Source organism: Rhinatrema bivittatum, chromosome 7 (assembly GCF_901001135.1).
Source record: "Rhinatrema bivittatum chromosome 7, aRhiBiv1.1, whole genome shotgun sequence".
Classification (NCBI taxonomy): domain Eukaryota; kingdom Metazoa; phylum Chordata; class Amphibia; order Gymnophiona; family Rhinatrematidae; genus Rhinatrema; species Rhinatrema bivittatum.
In genome coordinates, this window is record NC_042621.1 from 252,964,061 (window position 1) to 252,982,659 (window position 18,599).

Genomic DNA, 18,599 nt, shown 5'->3' on the forward strand with positions numbered 1-18,599 from the left:
AGCTAGTGAATGGTGTGTGGGTGAGGGGGGGGGGGGTGGATGGTGAAGTCTGAGACAGCTCCCTCCCTGCATTACTAGTGAGAGGCTGGCTTCACAGACAGGGGGGAGCTGCCTGACCCTCACTCCTGACTTCCCCCATGTCCCAGCTAGTGAATGGTGTGTGGGTAAGGGGGGGGGGGGGAGGATGGTGAAGTCTGAGACAGCTCCCTCCCTGCATTACTAGTGAGAGGCTGGCTTCACAGACAGGGGGGAGCTGCCTGACCCTCACTCCTCCGGGGTATTGTGATCTTCCTGCACACAGTGCCCTATCCCTGATACCAGGGGTGTTGTGATCTTCCTGCATGCAGTGCCCTATCCCTATTAATACCAGGAGTGTTGTGATCTTCCTGCATGCAGTGCCCTATCCCTATTAATACCAGGAGTGTTGTGATCTTCCTGCATGCAGTGCCCTATCCCTGATATCGGGATGTGTGCAAGAAGATCACAACACCCCCGGTATCAGGAATAGGGCACTGTGTGCAGGAAGATCACAACACCCCCAGTATCAGGAATAGGGCACTGTGTGCAGGAAGATCACAACACCCCTGGTATTAGGGATAGGGCACTGTGTGCAGGAAGATCACAACACTCCTGGTATTAATAGGGATAGGGCACTGTGTGCAGGAAGATCACAATACCCCTGGTATCAGGGTTAGGGCACAAGTTCTAGTCACATTGACTGATCACATTACTTGTTTTGTCAAGCTACCAACTGTTTCCATTTCCCATCCCCCATATACTGTCAGTAGGAAACTTGGTAACATGAATAAATAAGAGGGCAGCCAATAGGAATACATATTCATTCCTAAACTGACCTTAACTGACCTGAAAAGTGTCAAATTGTATCATTTTCAGTTAGTGCGCACTAACTCCCAGTTAGTGCGCACTAACTCCCAGTTAGTGCGCACTAACTCCCGTTAGTGCGCACTAACTCGAGTTAGTGCGCACTAATCGGAAAAAACGATTTTTAACGATTTTTTAACTAAAAAAATCGTGCCTAAGACGATTTTCTTGCCCTGCCACACGATTTCTATCGTTAAGACGATATGGAAAACGATTCACATCCCTAGTCAATAGCCACACCAAGCTGTTTGTCCTTATTTTGTGCATGCATGTAGGTGAGAAAGTAGTGCCTAAAGTCAGCATTGACATCCATGGGAATGATTAATTAGAAGTTAACAGAGTAGATGTTAGACCAACTAGAGGTAAGAGAAATTACTAGGGAAGCTAACCAAATTGGTAGTGCAGTAATAATGGAAGATTTCAATTACCCCAATATTGACTGGGTAAATGTATCATTGGGACATTCTAGAGAGAGAAAGTTCCTGGATGGAATAAATGACAGCTTTATGGAGCAATTGGTTCAGGAACCAACACAAAAGGAAGCAATTTTAAATCAAATTCTCAGTGGAGCACAGGATTTGGTGAGAGAGGTAATGGTAGTGGGGCCACTTGGCAATAGTGATCATACTATGATCAAATTTGAATTAATGACTGGAAGGGAGACAGTAAGCAAACAAACAGCTCTCATGCTAAACTTTCAAAAGGGAAACTTTGATAGAGTGAGAAAAATAGAAAAATACTGAAAGGAGCAGCTACGAAGGTAAAATGTGTACAAGAGGTGTGGTCATTGTTAAAAAAATACCATCCTAGAAGCACAGTACAGATGTATTCCATACATTAAGAAAGGTGGAAAGAAGGCAAAACGATCAATGGCATGTTTAAAAGGGGAGGTGAAAGAGGCTATTTTAGCCAAAAAAAAATCCTTCAAAAATTGGAAGAAGGATCCAACAGAAGAAAAGGATAATGCATAAGCATTGGCAAGTTAAATGTAAGACATTGATAAGACAGGCAAAGAGAGAATTTGAAAAGAAGTTGGCCGTAGAGGCAAAACCTCACAGTAAAAACCTTTTAAAATATATCCGAAGCAGAAAACCTGTGAGGGAGTCACTTGGACAGTTAGATGATCGAGGGTTTAAAGGGGCAATTAGAGAAGATAAGGCCATCGTGGAAAGATTAAATGATTTTTTTGCTTCAGTGTTTACTGAAGAGGATGTTGGGGAAATACCCATATCAGAGAAGGTTTTCATGGGTAATGATTCAGATGGACTGAACCAAATCACGGTGAACCTAGAAGATGTGGTAGGCCTGATTGACAAACTGAAGAGTAGTAAATCACCTGGACCGGATGGTATACACCCCAGGGTTTTGAAGGAACTAAAAAATGAAATTTCAGACCTATTAGTAAAAATTTGTAACCTATCATTACAATCATCCATTGTACCTGAATGCTGGAGGGTGGCTAATGTTACCACAGTATTTAAAAAGGGCTCCGGGGTGATCCAGGAAACTACAGACCAGTTAGCCTAACTTGAGTGCCAGGAAAAATAGTGGAAAGTGTTCTAAATATCTAAATCACAGAACATATAGAAAGACATGGTTTAATGGAACAAAGTCAGCCTCACAAATCTTCACTTTTTGAAGGAGTTAATAAACATGTGGATAAAGAACCAGTAGATGTGGTATATTTGGATGTTCTGAAGGCATTTGACAAAGTTCCTCATGAGAGGCTTCTAGGAAAAGTAAAGAGTCGTGGGATAGGTAGCGATGTCCTTTCGTGGATTACAAACTGACTAAAAGACAAGAAACAGAGAGTAGGATTAAATGGACAATTTTCTCAGTGGAAGGGAGTGGGCAGTGGAGTGCCTCAGGGATCTGTATTGGGACCCGTACTTTTCAATACATTTATAAATGATCTGGAAAGAAATACAATGAGTGAGGTAATCAAATTTGCAGATGATACAAAATTGTTCAGAGTAGTTAAATCACAAGCAGATTGTGATGAATTGCAGGAAGACATTCTGCGACTGGAAAATCGGGCTTCCAAATGGCAGATGAAATTTAATATTTATTTACTTATTTAAAATATGTATTTAAAATATTTATATACCGTTTTACCAATACAAGATTGACCAAAGCGGTTTACAATGATAGTAACATAAAAATTCAAAATAAAATAAGTGCAAGGTGATGCAAAGTGATGTATATAGGGAAAAGTAACCCATGCTATAGTTACACAATGTTGGGTTTTGTATTACGAGCTATCACCCAAGAAAGATATCTGGGCGTCATAGTGGATAGTGCATTGAAATTGTCGGTTCAGTGTGCTGCAGCAGTCAAGAAAGCAAACAGAATGTTGGGAATTATTAGGGAATAGTGAATAAAACGGAAAATATCATAATGTCTCTGTATCGTTCCATGGTGAGACTGCACCTCAAATACTGTGTACAATTCTGGTCACCACATCTCGAAAAAGATATAGTTGCAATGGAAAAGGTACAGAGAAGGGCGACCAAACTGATAAAGGGAATGGAACAGCTCCCCTATGAGGAAAGACTAAAGAGGTTAGGACTTTTCAGCTTGGAGAAGAGACTGCTGAGGGGTGATATGATAGAGGTGTTTAACATCATGAGAAGTCTAGAATGGGTTAATGTGAATCACTTATTTACTCTTTCACATAATAGAAAGACTAGGGGGCACTCCATGAAGTTAGCATGTGACACATTTAAAACTAATCGGAGAAAGTTCTTTTTCACTCAACGAACAATTAAACTCTGGAATTTGTTGCCAGAGGATGTGGTTAGTACAGTTAGTGTAGCTGTGTTTAAAAAAGGATTGGATAAGTTCTTGGAGAAGAAGTCCATTACCTGCTATTAATTAAGTTGACTTAGAAAATAGACACTGCTATTACTAGCAACAGTAGCATGGAATAGACTTAGTTTTTGGGTACTTGCCAGGTTCTTATGGCCTGGATTGGCCACTGTTGAAAACAGGATGCTGGGCTTGATGGACCTTTAGTCTGGCCCAATATGGCATGTTCTTATGTTCTTAGGTACATGATGCTGGGTTCTGGATTGAAAGTCATTACCCAGGAAAAAGCCCTTGTGTACAATACATGGAAATCCTCTGCTTGGTGTATGGCAGTAGTCAAAATAGCAAATAGAATGTTAGGATTGATCTGAATAAAATGGAAAATATCATATTGCCTCTGTATAGGAACCATGGTGTGACTGAACCTTGAGTACTGTGTGCATTTCTGGTTGTCCCATCTCAGGAAAGATATAGCAGAACTAGAAAAGGTACAGAGGGTGACAAAAATGATAAAGGCGATGGAACATCTTTCCTATGATGAGAAGTTATGCAGGCTAGGGCTCTTCAGCTTGGAAAAGAGACGGCTGAGCAGGGATGAGATAGAAGTTTATAAAATAATGAGTGGGATTGGACAGGTAAATAAAAGATGGCTATTTACCATTTTAAATAATACTAAAACAAGGGTACACGCCATGAAACTAATAACCAGCAGATTCAAAACAGATCTTAGAAAATACTTTTTTCATTCAATACACTATCAAGCTGTGGAATCTGTTGCTGGAGGATATGATCAAGGTGACTAGCATAGTAGGGTTTTAAAAGAGGTTTGGACAAGTTCCTTGAGGAAAAATCTATCTATTAGCGAGATAGACTAAAGTAAGATCCCTGGGAGTAAGTAATAGGAATTAGATCTACTTTATGGGATCTGTCGGGGACTTGCAACCTGGATTGGCCAGTGGCCACTGTCGAACACATGGTGCTGGGCTCGATCGACCTTTGTCTGACTATCCTAGCAATTCTTTTGCGCTTATGTTCTAATAAAGGCTCATGGTACTATTTCCCTAGTAGGACCTGGTTCTGATTGAGTTGGAAGCCAAAAGAATCAGTAGAAGCTGCTGGACCAAAAAAAAAATGTTTATTTTAGTATACAGTCAATATATGAAATCTCCAGGGGTGAAATAACTCTTCAAAGAAATGATAAGTCACCAAATTTGTCTCCCTGGTATATATATTATACTCTGTGAGCCCAAATATGAAAGATATGTAAGCAACAATATGCTAAAATATCTTTTTTGCTATATTATACTGTGGTCTCTCAGGAGCAGCAATGGGTTGGAAATAGCCAGAGGTACAAAAAAAGGCCAAAATCCGGCTTGGTCCATACAGAAAGATAGCGTATTTACAGGCAAACAAAAATGCAGCACACAGGCCACTTATCTCAGCAGTCCCTTTGGTTAACAAAACATTCAAAGGTATGTAGTTCTGGCATAGGCTGACTTCCTTTCTTCTCACTAGGGCCGCCTGCACCCTTCTGGGCCCTACCTTCTTATGCTAAACTGCATGGATCCTCCCTGGGCCCAGAATCCCTTGCTGGCTTGGGTCTTAAGGAGGACTGGGCCAGATATCTGAGGCTGGTCCTTTAAGGTATTCTGATGAAGTGTCCTATATACTCCCTCTCATGTACATTACTATATTCAATTCTTTTTTATCTTCTGAGCTCTATAGTATATATGTCCTCTGGGCATAGTAACTAATACATTAATACAAAAGAGGTAATCAAGATTGTTTCTTAATATTCATTGTAACCAAATTACTCCCAAGTGTTCAGTGAATGCCAGGACTGTAGGCTGAAACATTTATTTATCTGCATAGAAGTATATAGTTAATCTAAATAACTATAGGTTAGTCTATAAGGTGCCACCCACCTCATGTCATTTTTGTTATACTAACCTGGCTATCCCTCTAATTGTTGCTGTAATATAAAGTTCATTTCAATGTAATATTTTAATACCACTATTGAAAAACTAGAGAAACAAACCCATGCATCTGCATTATTAATCATTAGAACAAATTTGGTCAGAACATGGACAGATCTTTGATGTGTAAAGATGTATTTTATTACTAGTAAAAATAAACCATCGGAGTGAGAAAATCAAAAGTATACAAAAAAGATCTCATCCAATTAACCAAAGTAACAGTGTCAGAAAATATCAAACAAAAGCAGCAAATTTGTATTAGATAATCTTCATAGCAAGATGGAAGCAGTGCTAAGGAATCACCTTATGTCTCACATCCTATTGTGCACCTATAAATTATAATCATAGGTCATGAACATCGGGTGCTTAGGCTAACGTTCAAACAATTATATTTTCAAGCATATTTTCTTTGCAATTAAACTGTAATGTACATCATTTCAAATGTTCATATCACATAAATCTCTGTGCTCAGGTACTTATCTCCATGGTGTTAATTGTCCAGGATCTTCAACAGCCAATTAATTCATGAGGTATTATGTATATATGATGTAATAAAACCCGACACTGCAGTGTTTAGAAATGAGCATTCTTCTTCAGGGGAAATATATATAGATGTAATCTCTCATGTGAATGCATTTCTCAAAAAGTGATGCTTGAATCTGGCACCTGTCAGATGTAATTAAAAACAGTTAACATCTCACCAAAGTACTACTTTTATAACGAGACAAGGATAGCACAAATAATCTGAAATACAAAATGCTTACACACTCCAAACTGGATGTTTGCAAGAACAACAGATGTATCAAAACTGAGTGTTAGGATTGAGGACGCTTGTGTTGGGGTGATGTTCACACAACCTGCAGGGGAGGCCCTGTAGGTCCTTACCGGTAACTAGCAGAGCCGGCCAGTGTAGAGACAGAGGCTGGAGCTTCGCCTGTACTAACCTCTTCCCCCTCAGGTTGAGCCTTTAGGTTCCATTGGCCAGTAGGTCTTAGGTGACAGTTTCTTGTGCATAGGTGACAAGGAGATCTGGGGTCTGACTGAGGTTAAAGGTGAGCAGTAAGCAGGGATATCAAGAGTATGGGCTAAGGTCAGTGGTGGGCGACAGACAAGGGTATAGAGAGTCCAGAATGAGGTCAGTGGAAGGCAGCAAATAAGGATATCGAGAGTCCAGGCTAGAATCAAATATCAGAGGTCCATCCGAGAGAGAGATAGCAGGAGACTGAGCAAGGAGGAGAGGTGAAGTCAAGGCTGGGTAGGGTTGAGGAGACGAAGGCAGGCTGAAGGCAAGGTTGGGCAAGGCTGAAGAGATGAATGCATCAACTCACCCTACCTGGAGGGTAATCAGCCCATTGCTGAGACAGCATTGGCAGAGAGAAGGGCCCTTATAGGGACTGAAGCAGCTGATGTCATCTAAGTGTGCCGTGGCTATGTTCCTGCCACGGGCTTCTAAGAAAACTAAAAAGTCATGGGATAGGAGGCAATGTCCTTTCGTGGACTATAGACTAATTAAAGGACAGAAAACAGAGAGTAGGATTAAATGGTCAATTTTCTCAGTGGAAAAGGGTAAACAGTGGAGTGCCTCAGGGATCTATACTTGGACTGGTGCTTTTCAATATATTTTAAAATGATCTGGAAAGGAATATGATGAGTGAGGTTATCAAATTTGCAGATGATACAAAATTATTCAGCGTAGTTAAATCACAAGCAGATTGTGATGAATTGCAGGAGGACCTTGCGAGACTGGAAGATTGGGCATCCAAATGGCAGATGAAATTTGATGTGGACAAATGCAAGGTGTTGCATATAGGGGAAAATAACCCATGCAGTAGTTACACGATGTTAGGTACCATATTAGGAGCTAACACCCAGGAAAATAGATCTAGGCATCATAGTGGATAATACACTGAAATCGTCAGCTCAGTGTGCTGCAGCAGTCAAAAAAGCAAACAGAATATTAGGAATTTATTAGGAAGGAAATGGTGAATATAACGGAAAATGTCATGATGCCTCTGCATTGCTCCTCGGTCAGACCACACCTTGAGTACTGTGTACAGTTCTGGTCACCACATCTCAAAAAAGATATAATTGCACTGGAGATGATACAGAGAAGGGTGACCAAAATGATAAAGGGGGAAAATATTAAAGGGGTTGGAACAGCTCCCCTAGGAGGAAAGGCTAAAGAGATTAGGGCTGTTCAGCTTGGAGAAGAGACAGCTGAGCGGGGATATGATAGAGGTCTTTAAAATCATGAGAGGTATAGAACAAGTAGATTGGAATTAGTTATTTACACTTTAGGATAATAGGGGGCATCTCATAAAGTTAGAAAGTAGCACATTTAAAACTAATTGGAGAATATTCTTTTTCACTCAACACACAATTAAGCTCTGGAATTTGCCACAGGATGTGGTTAGTGCAGTTAGTAACTGGGTTTAAAAAAGGTTTGGATAAATTCTTGGAGAAGTCAATTAAGTGCTATTAATCAAGATAACTTAGGGAATGGCCTCTGCTATTACTGGCGTCAATAGCCTGGGATCTTCTTAGTATTTGGGCACTTGCCAGGTTCTTGTAGCCTGATTTGGCCACAGTTGGAAACAGGATGCTGGGCTTGATAGACCCTTGGTCTGACCCAGTATGGCAATTTCTTATGTTCTTATGTAAAACTGATCATGTATCGGGCCAACAAAATACATTACAGGAACTGTATTAAAAATGTTTAAACAGTGTACCATTCAATCTGATTATTTAGGCCAAAGGGTGCAACAGATTTAGATAAAAATATCCAATAATTTTCTCATCTATTGAGAAGGGTCTTGACACTGCCTCCCCATGGTGAAAGAGGAATATGTTCAAGAATAGTCCAGTAGAGGTCAACAGAGGCATGGCCAAATGATAACCAATGGGCTATTAGGGTCCCTAGGTGGCTGCTATGTTTAATGAGACGTATCCTGATTAGACGTGATGTATGCCCTATGTAAATTTTGTTACAAGGTCATTATATGAGATATATCACATTGTGGGAATTGCAGTCAGTATTATGTTTGCAGCATATAACAAAGGATGTAACAGGATGTCGCCATTCATTGCATGTATGTATTTCATGGCACGTAAACAGTAGGATAATCTTTCCAACTTGTTTGCCTGCTTGCCCTATCTCAACTATTCTAGCTAAGGATACCTCCCAGTTATAAGCCATACATACTTGATTGCCTTCAGGATATCAGTCCTTCTCTTGTTTGTCCTTAGCTGGGAAGTATAGCAAAGTCAGTTTTCAGCCCATGCTAAGAAACGTTTCACCTTCTCTCAATTATATCTGAGAATGCACTAAAGCCTTGCTGCCATTTCTTTATTTTCTTTTTGGGTACATGATGCAGTTGTACCACTGCTGTGCGTAAATGAAAAGTCAGATTTCATTTCCACCACTCCAATTATATATGTATGTGTGCAATTTCTGATTCCACCCCAAATGCTCCCACAATATCCTCAAAAAGTTCTCTTTCTCCGAGCATACATTTTTTCACACCACAAAAGTACACATGTACGTGTGTCCTTCTGAAAATTCACTTCATCCACACTGAAGCTACATACACACATACAAGCCCACATAAATCTGATAATTCACCCCATAATATGGTAAGTTAGTTCATATTCAGCCACTGTGCGATTAGACTAGTTAGCTAGATAAAACTGTAACTCCATCTTCGGGTGGCTCAGTGGCAGCTGACCACTGATGGGGCCATAAAAAATATTTACTGTCTCTTTGGAGGCTGGAATGACTCCTGGTTAGTTCTTTAATGTCTCTTTTCCCCAGGGTCTGGATTCATTGCTGGTGGGGGGAAGGAAACTCCTTTCAAGAGTGCAAGGGGTGACTCTATCTTTCTTTCTTTAACCTGGAAGAGGGATATTTTCCCCACTGTATGCTGTTAATGTCAAAAAAATACACTGGAGCCACAGATTATGAATCCAAATTAAAGTCTTTACTGATGGGTAATCCAGGTGAAAAATGGCACAATAAGCTCAGTTTAGAGCAGCACAGATGCACTTGTAAATTACAGTTTCTCACTCTATTTGTACAGGTGTCTCACATACCAGGGCATGGAGAAACACTCATCTTCCAGGGCTTGGCTAAGTGAGGTTCCTCAAGGGGCCCAGGTATCCCTTGTTAGGACATAAGAAAATAAGAAATTGCCATGCTGGGTCAGACCAAGGGTCCATCAAGCCAAGCATCCTGTTTCCAATAGATGCCAAACCAGGCCACAAGAACCAGGCAATTACCCAAACACTAAGAAGATCCCATGCTACTGATACGATTAATAGCAGAGACCATTCCCTAAGTAAACTTGATTAATAGCTGTTAATGGACATCTCCTCCAAGAACTTATCCAAACCTTTTTTGAACCCAGCTACACTAACTACACAAACCACATCCTCTGTCAACAAATTCCAGAGCTTTATTGTGCATTGAGTGAAAAAGAATTTTCTCCGATTAGTCTTAAATGTGCTACTTGCTAACTTCATGGAATGCCCCCTAGTCCTTCTATTATTCGAAAGTGTAAATAACCGATTCACATCTGCTAGTTCAAGACCTCTCATGATCTTAAAGAAATCTATCATATCCCCTCTCAGCCATCTCTTCTCCAAAGTGAACAGCCCTAACCTCTTCAGCCTTTCCTCATAGGGGAGCTGTTCCATCCCCTGTATCATTTTGGTTGCCCTTCTCTGTACCTTTTCCATCGCAACTATATCTTTTTTGAGATGCGGTGACCAGAATTGTACACAGTATTCAAGGTGCAGTTTCACCATGGAGCGATATAGAGGCATTATGACATTTTCCGTTTTATTAAACATTCCCTTCCTAATAATTCCTAACTTTCTGTTTGCTTTTTTGACTGCTACAGCACACTGAGCAGATGATTTTAAAATATTATCCATTATGATGCCTAGATCTTTTTCCTGGATGGTAGCTCCTAATATGGAACCAAACATCGTGTAACTAGTACAGCAAGGGTTATTTTTCCCTATATGCAACACCTTGCACTTGTCCATATTAAATTTCATCTGCCATTTGGATGCCCAATCTTCCAGTCTTGCAAGGTCCGCCTGTAATGTATCACAATCCGCTTGTGATTTAACTATTTATTTATTTAAAGATTTTTTATATACCGGGGCACGTTAGAAACATCACCTCGGTTCACAATTTAACGTAACATAGCAACAATAACTACTCTGAATAATTTTGCATCATCCGCAAATTTGATAACCTCACTCATCGTATTCTTTCCAGATCATTTATATATATATATTGAAAAGTACTGGTCCAAGTACAGATCCCTGAGGCACTCCACTGTTTACCCTTTTCCACTGAGAAAATTGACCATTTAATCCTACTCTCTGTTTCGTGTCTTTTAACCAGTTTGTAATCCACGAGAGGACATCACCTCCTATCCCATGACTTTTTAGTTTTCTTCGAAGCTTCTCATGAGGGACTTTGTCAAACGCCTTCTGAAAATCCACATATACTACATCTACTGGTTCACCTTTATCCACATGTTTATTAACCCCTTCAAACAAATGAAGCAGATTTGTTAGGCAAGACTTCCCTTGGGTAAATCTATGTTGACTGTGTTCCATTAAACCATGTCTTTCTATATGCTCTACAATTTTGATCTTGAGAATAGTTTCCACTATTTTTCCCAGCACTAAAGTCAGGCTCACTAGTCTATAGTTATCTGGATCGCCCCTGGAGCCTTTTTTAAATATCGGGGTTACATTGGCCAGTCTTCAGGTACAATGGATGATTTTAATGATAGGTTACAAATTTTAAACTAATAGATCAGAAATTTCATTTTTTAGTTCCTTCAGTACCCTAGGATGCATACCATCTGGTCCAGGTGATTTGCTACTCTTTAGTTTGTCAATCTGGCCTATTACATCTTCCAGGTTCACAGTGATTGTGTTCAGTTCGTCTGACTCATCACCCCTGAAAACCATCTCTGGAACTGGTATCTCCCCAACATCCTCATTAGTAAACACGGAAGCAAAGAATTAATTTAGTCTTTCTGCAATGGCCTTATCTTCCCTAAGAGCCCCTTTAACCCCTCGGTCACCTAATGGTCCAACCAACTCCCTCACAGGTTTTTTGCTTCGGATATATTTTAAAACGTTTTTATTATGAGTTTTTGCCTCTATGGCCAACTTCATTTCAAATTCTCTTTTCGCCTGTCTTATCAATGTTTTACACTTAACTTGACAATGCTTATGTTTTATCCTGTTTTCTTCAGATGGATCCTTCTTCCAATTTTTGAAGCATATTTTTTTGGCTAAAATAGCCTCTTTCACCTCATCTTTTATCCATGACGGTAATCGTTTTGCCTTCCTTCCACCTTTCTTAATGTGTGGAATACATATGGACTGCGCCTCTAGGATTGTATTTTTAAACAATGTCCACGCCTGTTGAACACTTTTAACTTTTGCAGCTGCACCTTTCAGTTTTTTTCTAACTATTTTCCTCATTTTATCAAAGTTTCCCTTTTGAAAGTTTAGTGTTAGAGCTGCAGATTTACTTATTGTCCCCCTTCTAGTTATTATTTTAAATTTGATCATGTTATGATCACTGTTGCCAAGTGGCCCCACCACCATTACCTCTCTCACCAAATCTTGCATTCCACTAAGAATTAAATCTAAAATAGCTCCCTCTCTTGTTGGTTCCTGAACCAATTGCTCCATGAAGCAATAATTTATTATATCCAGGAACTTTATGTCTCTAGCAAGTCCTGATGTTACATTTACCCAGCAAAACCTCTTTAATACTGGTAAAAACTGGGTAACAGTCCATACACAGGAGGTCCAAATCCTCTCTTTCCCCAGGGGTGAAGACGCTTTTTGGGGTCCACAATGGTCTCAAAGGTTCTTACAGTTAAGTGAAATTTCTTTCTCTCTTTCTGTCTCATGGATCCCATGAGGGGAGGGATCCTCTATGGAATAGGCAGCTCTCTATGTTCTATGGCAGGAAGGAAGGGGCAGCCAAAACACTTCCTCCTGGATCTTACAACCAAAGTCCTTTTCCCTTCAACCAAAGATATCACCAGAGTCCTTCTCTCCTGCAGGTTACCACTGTATCTCCTTCCTCATTGAGAGTATGGAGGGTCTTCCCTACCTAGAGTACCCCAAACACAGGGTTCCCCATATCCCAATGCTAGGAGAAACCCGAGGGTCTCGCAAGGCTCCTACCATAAAAATGCAAAAAACCTGAAAAAATAACTCATAGGAAGGCCACAACTAGCCAGTTAGTAGACCATGTCATGACCTTGCTAAAGATCTCCAGGCAGGGTTTACATGGATCCTCTAAGTAGGCCTGAAAATGCAATGAAAAACAATGCTCCGCACTGCCACCTAACTCTCCAAAATCTAAAAGCACTAGAGATGTGCTTTGTTTAAACATATCGGGTTGGGCTTTGGATTGGGCGCTCTGTGAAAAATTTCGGTTTCCCTTGGTTCTTTTTTTTTTGGCAATTTTTGACATAGTGCGTTAGTGCGCACTAATGGGCCTTACTGCGCACTAACAACCAGTTGGTGTGCACTATCTCCGCATTAGTGCACAGTACACTGAACGAAAGAGTGCGCACTAGCTAGATGTTCATGTGCATTAAGGCCCATTAGTGCACAGTAACTGGTTAGTTACTGCACCCTAATAGAACTTACAGCACACAGAGGGGCAGATTTTAAAAAAGTACGCGCAAGCGTACTTTTGTTCTCGCACCTGGCGCAAACAAGAGTATGCTGGATTTTAATAGATACGTGCGTAGTCGCGTGTATCTTTTAAAATTCAGGGTCAGCGTGCGCAAGGCTGTGCAAAATTGGTAGCCTGTGCGTGCCGAGCTGCGCAGCCTGCCTCCGTTCCCTCCGAGACCGCTCTGAAATCAGAGCAGCCTCGGAGGGAACTTTCTTTGCGGCGCCCCCTACCCTCCCCTCCCTTCCCCTACCTAACCCACCCCCCCATCTATATTATAAAAGTTACGCCTGCCCGATGAAGGTGTAACTCGCGCACACCGGCTGGCTGCCGGCACGCGATTCCCCGGCCCGGGAGCAGTTTCGGAGGCCTCGGCCATGCCCCCGAAATGCCTCAGGCCAGAACCACGCCCACGGCCCCGCCCCGGAACACCCCCAATGATGTGCCGCCATGACACGCCCCCGACACGCCCCCCCCAGGAAAGCCCCGGGACTTACGCGTGTCCTGGGGCTTGTGCGCGCCGCCGAGCCTATGCAACATAAGTTTGGTGCACGCAGGGGGTGGAAGGGGCAGCTTTTTGGGGGTTACGCGCATATCTTACGCGTGTACCCCTTTGAAAATCTGCCCCATAGTGCGCAATAACTCAGTGCACACTAACACGAAATACGAATTTTGCCAAAATTTCGGCAAAAAACACTTCATGTATTGGTGCTACTCAACCATGACGAATTGGACAATATTGTTGACATTGTCTAATTCGTGAAAAACGAATGCACATCCCTAAAAAGCACTGCCCACAGACTCTCAGTAGAGAGTTGCTTATAAAACCTGTTCAGGAGGATGGCCATTCCAGCACCCTCAAAGGGAGGGGCTGCATATGAATGGAACCTCCCTCTAATTACTAACCTCGTTATTTCTAGCACAAGGTCTGAAGCAAGCACTTGGTTCACAGCTCTGCAGCTGCTCCATCTCTCGTATGGATTCCTCCGATAACACGAAGCCAGTGTGAAAGAAGGAGATGGGCTGCTGCAGGGCCTTTGATCATGTGCGCCGTCCCTGGGCTCCGCGCTGACATTTGATCAGGTTATTGTTGCGGGCCTGGCTGAAGAAGAGGACAGCAGCCGGCATTATGGTGACACTCTGGCACCTATCAAAGTTGACACTAGAGGAAGTTTCCAATACTACCTATGCCAGAATCCGGGCCTGGTTCTATCCCATTCTGTATAGACTCCATACCACTCCCATATAGAAGAAATGATCTTATGATATATGATTTTACTGGTAGCTTTACTGGATGGTTGAAATTGGCCTGGGTTTCTTTGTTGCATAGAAGGCTCTTCCAGCTATTTATGCCACTGACATGCTTGCCCAGCAACTTGCAGCAATGGTGCAGAATGCTTGCTGCAGTACCTTCTGCTTTATGAATGGCGGTGTTCTGCCTCTGCATGGAAGGAAGTTGGTAGGAATCAGGTGGGAAAGAAGCATTCTAGGTGGCGGAATTAAAATAACTTTATTTGAGGTAACTTGTGTGCATACTTGGCCAATTACCCCAGGATTTTCAAAGCAAATGTTTGCATATAGGTATGCTTTCAAAATATTTAGTAAAGCCTGTGGGCTTTTATCAAATTGCCCTCTTGAAATTTAATATTTAAAAGTGCAATGTCCAACTATGTATTTTTACGGGATTTTTCTCAGGCGGAGGGGGAAGCTGCTGGTTGTGATAGCTAAGCTGAGTTCTTTTAATTATCAAAATCTTGCCGAGGGGGAGGCTTATGGGCTGGATCTTTTGTGTACCTAGCAATGCCTCTGTAAAGTGCCCATGCTGAAAATGTGCTGATAGCTTCCTACTACATGGGTTATTTGAAAATGATGACCAAACCCCAACCCATGCCTGCCCTGAATATTGCAATTTTAATACAAAACATTTGTCAGTTATCCTTAAGGTAATATGGACGGCATATTAAGTTAATACTTTGATACTCAAATGCATTACAAGAATCTCAGTAATCATTTTTATATATTCTTTGGTCTCCAAGAGTTATCTAACAGTAGGAGAGCATTGCATAAAACTTTTTTTGCTTTCTCTTTTAGAGTCATCCAGCAGTCTTGAAGTTCCTAATACAAGCTGAAGGAGAGCAACTGATCATCAGTCTGGAAAGAAATGAGTAAGCAGAACAGCCTCCTTATTCCTTGCACTTTGTGTGGTAGATGGACTCAAAACTTTAAAATAACGCATAAGGCATTTCCTAACCCTCTCCTGGAGGCACAGCTAACCAGCTGGGTTTTCAGGATTTACCTATTGAATATGCATGAGATAGATTTGCATAAATTGAAGATCCAGGGTATGCCAACCTATGTCAGGAATATTCATTGAGGCAGTCCTGAAAACTCAACTGGATAGGTGTGCCTCCAGGAAAGGGCTGGGAAATGCTGCCATAAATAATGTTTGCAATTCTGAACTATTCTTCCTTTTTGTGATTTTTTTGTTTTTTGGCCTGGTAGTTTCTTCTTGCTCGTTTGGACTTTCATTTCAAATGGAACTGACCTCCTTTGGGGCTATGGCACCATGAGCCTTCATTCACATTACCCGGGGTTCCCCCCCTATTTTCTATCCCCCCTTGCTGAACTTATGGCCACCTGAGATAACACCAGAATATGAATATTCTATGTCTGCTGAGTGGTATGGGATATGTCTTTCATCTCTTGTTGTGCAATGATGCTGAGTCCTTTCCCTAGTGCAACTCCAGTATTTATTTATTTTATTTATTTAACAATCTTATATTCTGATTTTGAAAATTCACCTGTATGATTTTAAATTGGCTGTAATCTGCCTTTTATGGAAAAGATGGAATTTAAATTGTTGTATTAAAGTACATTTTTAAATTAGCTTTCTGAAAACGTAATCATCTGGAAAAGTAGTTCAAATTCTGTCATACAAATGCAGTGATAGACAATTTCCCATTTGTCTACAATTCTAACCACTTCTGTGGGAATTAATACCTCTGACGTCAATATTCAAAGGCCATTTAGACGGATAAGTTATCAGTCTAAATGGCAAAACTGGCTTATTCAGCTGCTTATCCAGCTAAATTGGATAAGTGGGCAGTATTCTGGGGAGAAGGGGTGTTAGCTGGATAAGTTACCCATCTAATTCTTGTTGGGCCACAGACCTGTCCTAAAGATAGTTGGATAAACTTACCTGGCTATCTTTAAGATAGCTGGGTGTATTCAGCTGCGCAACCGCGGCGCTGAATATACCCCGGTAATTAGCTGGATAAAGTTATGGCAGCTGAAAATGGACCCCAATAATATCATCATTGTTTCTTTATTCAAGAGAGTGTCTAATGGACTTTGGCACCCTACATTGATTAGATAAGAGAGACATGCATAGAATGCCCATGGCTCTGTTTTGTAGATCCAAGCTGAAGAAGGAGCAGTCCAGCTTGAGACATACCATCTGTCAGTATCCGGTATAACATGGTGGGCTGCAATTAGGCCAGATACATTAAATACAGTGCAAGCAACTTAGAAAATACATCATCATGCAGCTTACTGGGTTTCTTTCAGATCACGAACCATACTACAGCAGAACTCAGGGAAAGAAAGCTGCTTATAACAAAGATTTAATTAACACAGGAAGTAATTTATGGATGTGGTGATATGTATGATGATAATGTTTTTCAGTCTTTCTTAAGACGTGGCATTGTGATAATTCCTAGCATTTCATTATCTAGTAGGTGTTAAGCATTATGGCAATAAATGCAGATTAGTTCTTCTTAAAGCAGTTTAGAAATGATTTCCAGGCATGTTAAAATATAATTAAATAAACCAGCTATAGCAACCCAAATCTGCACCACTGTACAGTGTAACTAGTTTAATGCAGAAAATCTTTGGTCTTTAGTAAATAAGATGGCTAGGAAATATTAACAAACAAATCACATAGTCTGACTGAAACAACACTATTTGCTTCCATGTATTATAAATAAAAATTATAACTCATCCTTGAGTAATTGAGCATATATTGAATATATGTACTTGCAGCAAACTCATGCAAAGGTTTTATTATATATATATATATATATATATATATATATATATATCTATCAATGTTTACCAATCCAGTTGGGTTTTTAGGATTGCCACAATGAATATGCATGAATTATATTTGCATACTTTGGACACCAATTGTATGCAAATCATCTCATATTCTCTGTGGCAATCCTAAAAATCCAACTGGATAGGTGTGCCTCCAGGAGAGGGTTGGGAAACACAAATATAGAACATAAAAAGACAAAAGAAAAAGAAAAGGATCACTAATGATAAATGTCTCCTTATTAGTGAAAAAAACATGTTAGTTATGAACAAATATATATATATATATAGTAATTTAGTAAAAATTCAATCATATTATCCAAAGCTCTCATAAAAAATGGGTGACAAAAACAGCTCATAATATTTTTAAATGGTTGTCACCTCAGAACACAGATAAATGATAATCACTGCAGGGACAAAAAACACCCAAAAGCCTCTTTTGGAGCTATGACATCAGGATATGGAGTCCACGAGAAGCGAAGGCTGAGTTTAATAAATTGAAGTATTAAAGCATTAAATGATGAGATGTACCAGAAGATTACCTTCAAGAGTCTAAGATTTTCATTGTTTCCAAGCTTGACAAAAAGAACCGAGTGAAGAGGTCCGTTAAAAGATATATTTCAGAAATAGCCCTTCATTGGAAACAGGAGCGGGCCCCGACCTTGGCGGCTATTCAGCATCGCTTACACTCTTATCGGTTATATCAACTAACGGCATTACATCAAGATAGGATCGTGGACTTTAATAAGGTCTGGTGTCCTTATATTGACTGGTTACGGGCACAGGACTCTTGCACATTATTAAATACGTAGGCTCCTTGGCGTTCCCTAAAACCTCTCTCTTTTTTAGGCCATTTACCTCGATATGTATGGGTGGGTTCTCGTTTTGTTTGTGAGCACTCTTTGATCCACTGTCAATTTGGTGTCTGAAGTCAGAACCTTAATCTCGTCATGTATCTGATTGGTCTGGTCCTGGGGGGGAGGGGGGGGCGGAGTGGGTGGGGGTGGGGAAACGAGGGGGATGTTATCATTGGTTATTGAAACGGTATCAGTGGCAGGTTGTAATTCTCATATGTTATTTCTGTCTTGTTCACATCGTTTCGATTGAGTTGT

General features: G+C 40.7%; 1 protein-coding gene across 1 annotated transcript in view; it reads left to right on the top strand.

Moving 5' to 3' along the window:
- The window catches only part of ADAM12 (ADAM metallopeptidase domain 12), a 968,421-nt gene that overhangs the window by 253,736 nt on the left and 696,086 nt on the right, over positions 1-18,599 (top strand). Inside the window, exon 3 of the mRNA XM_029610036.1 lies at positions 15,487-15,560. Coding sequence (XP_029465896.1) covers positions 15,487-15,560 — 74 coding nt within the window. The remainder of the gene's footprint in view (positions 1-15,486; positions 15,561-18,599) is intronic.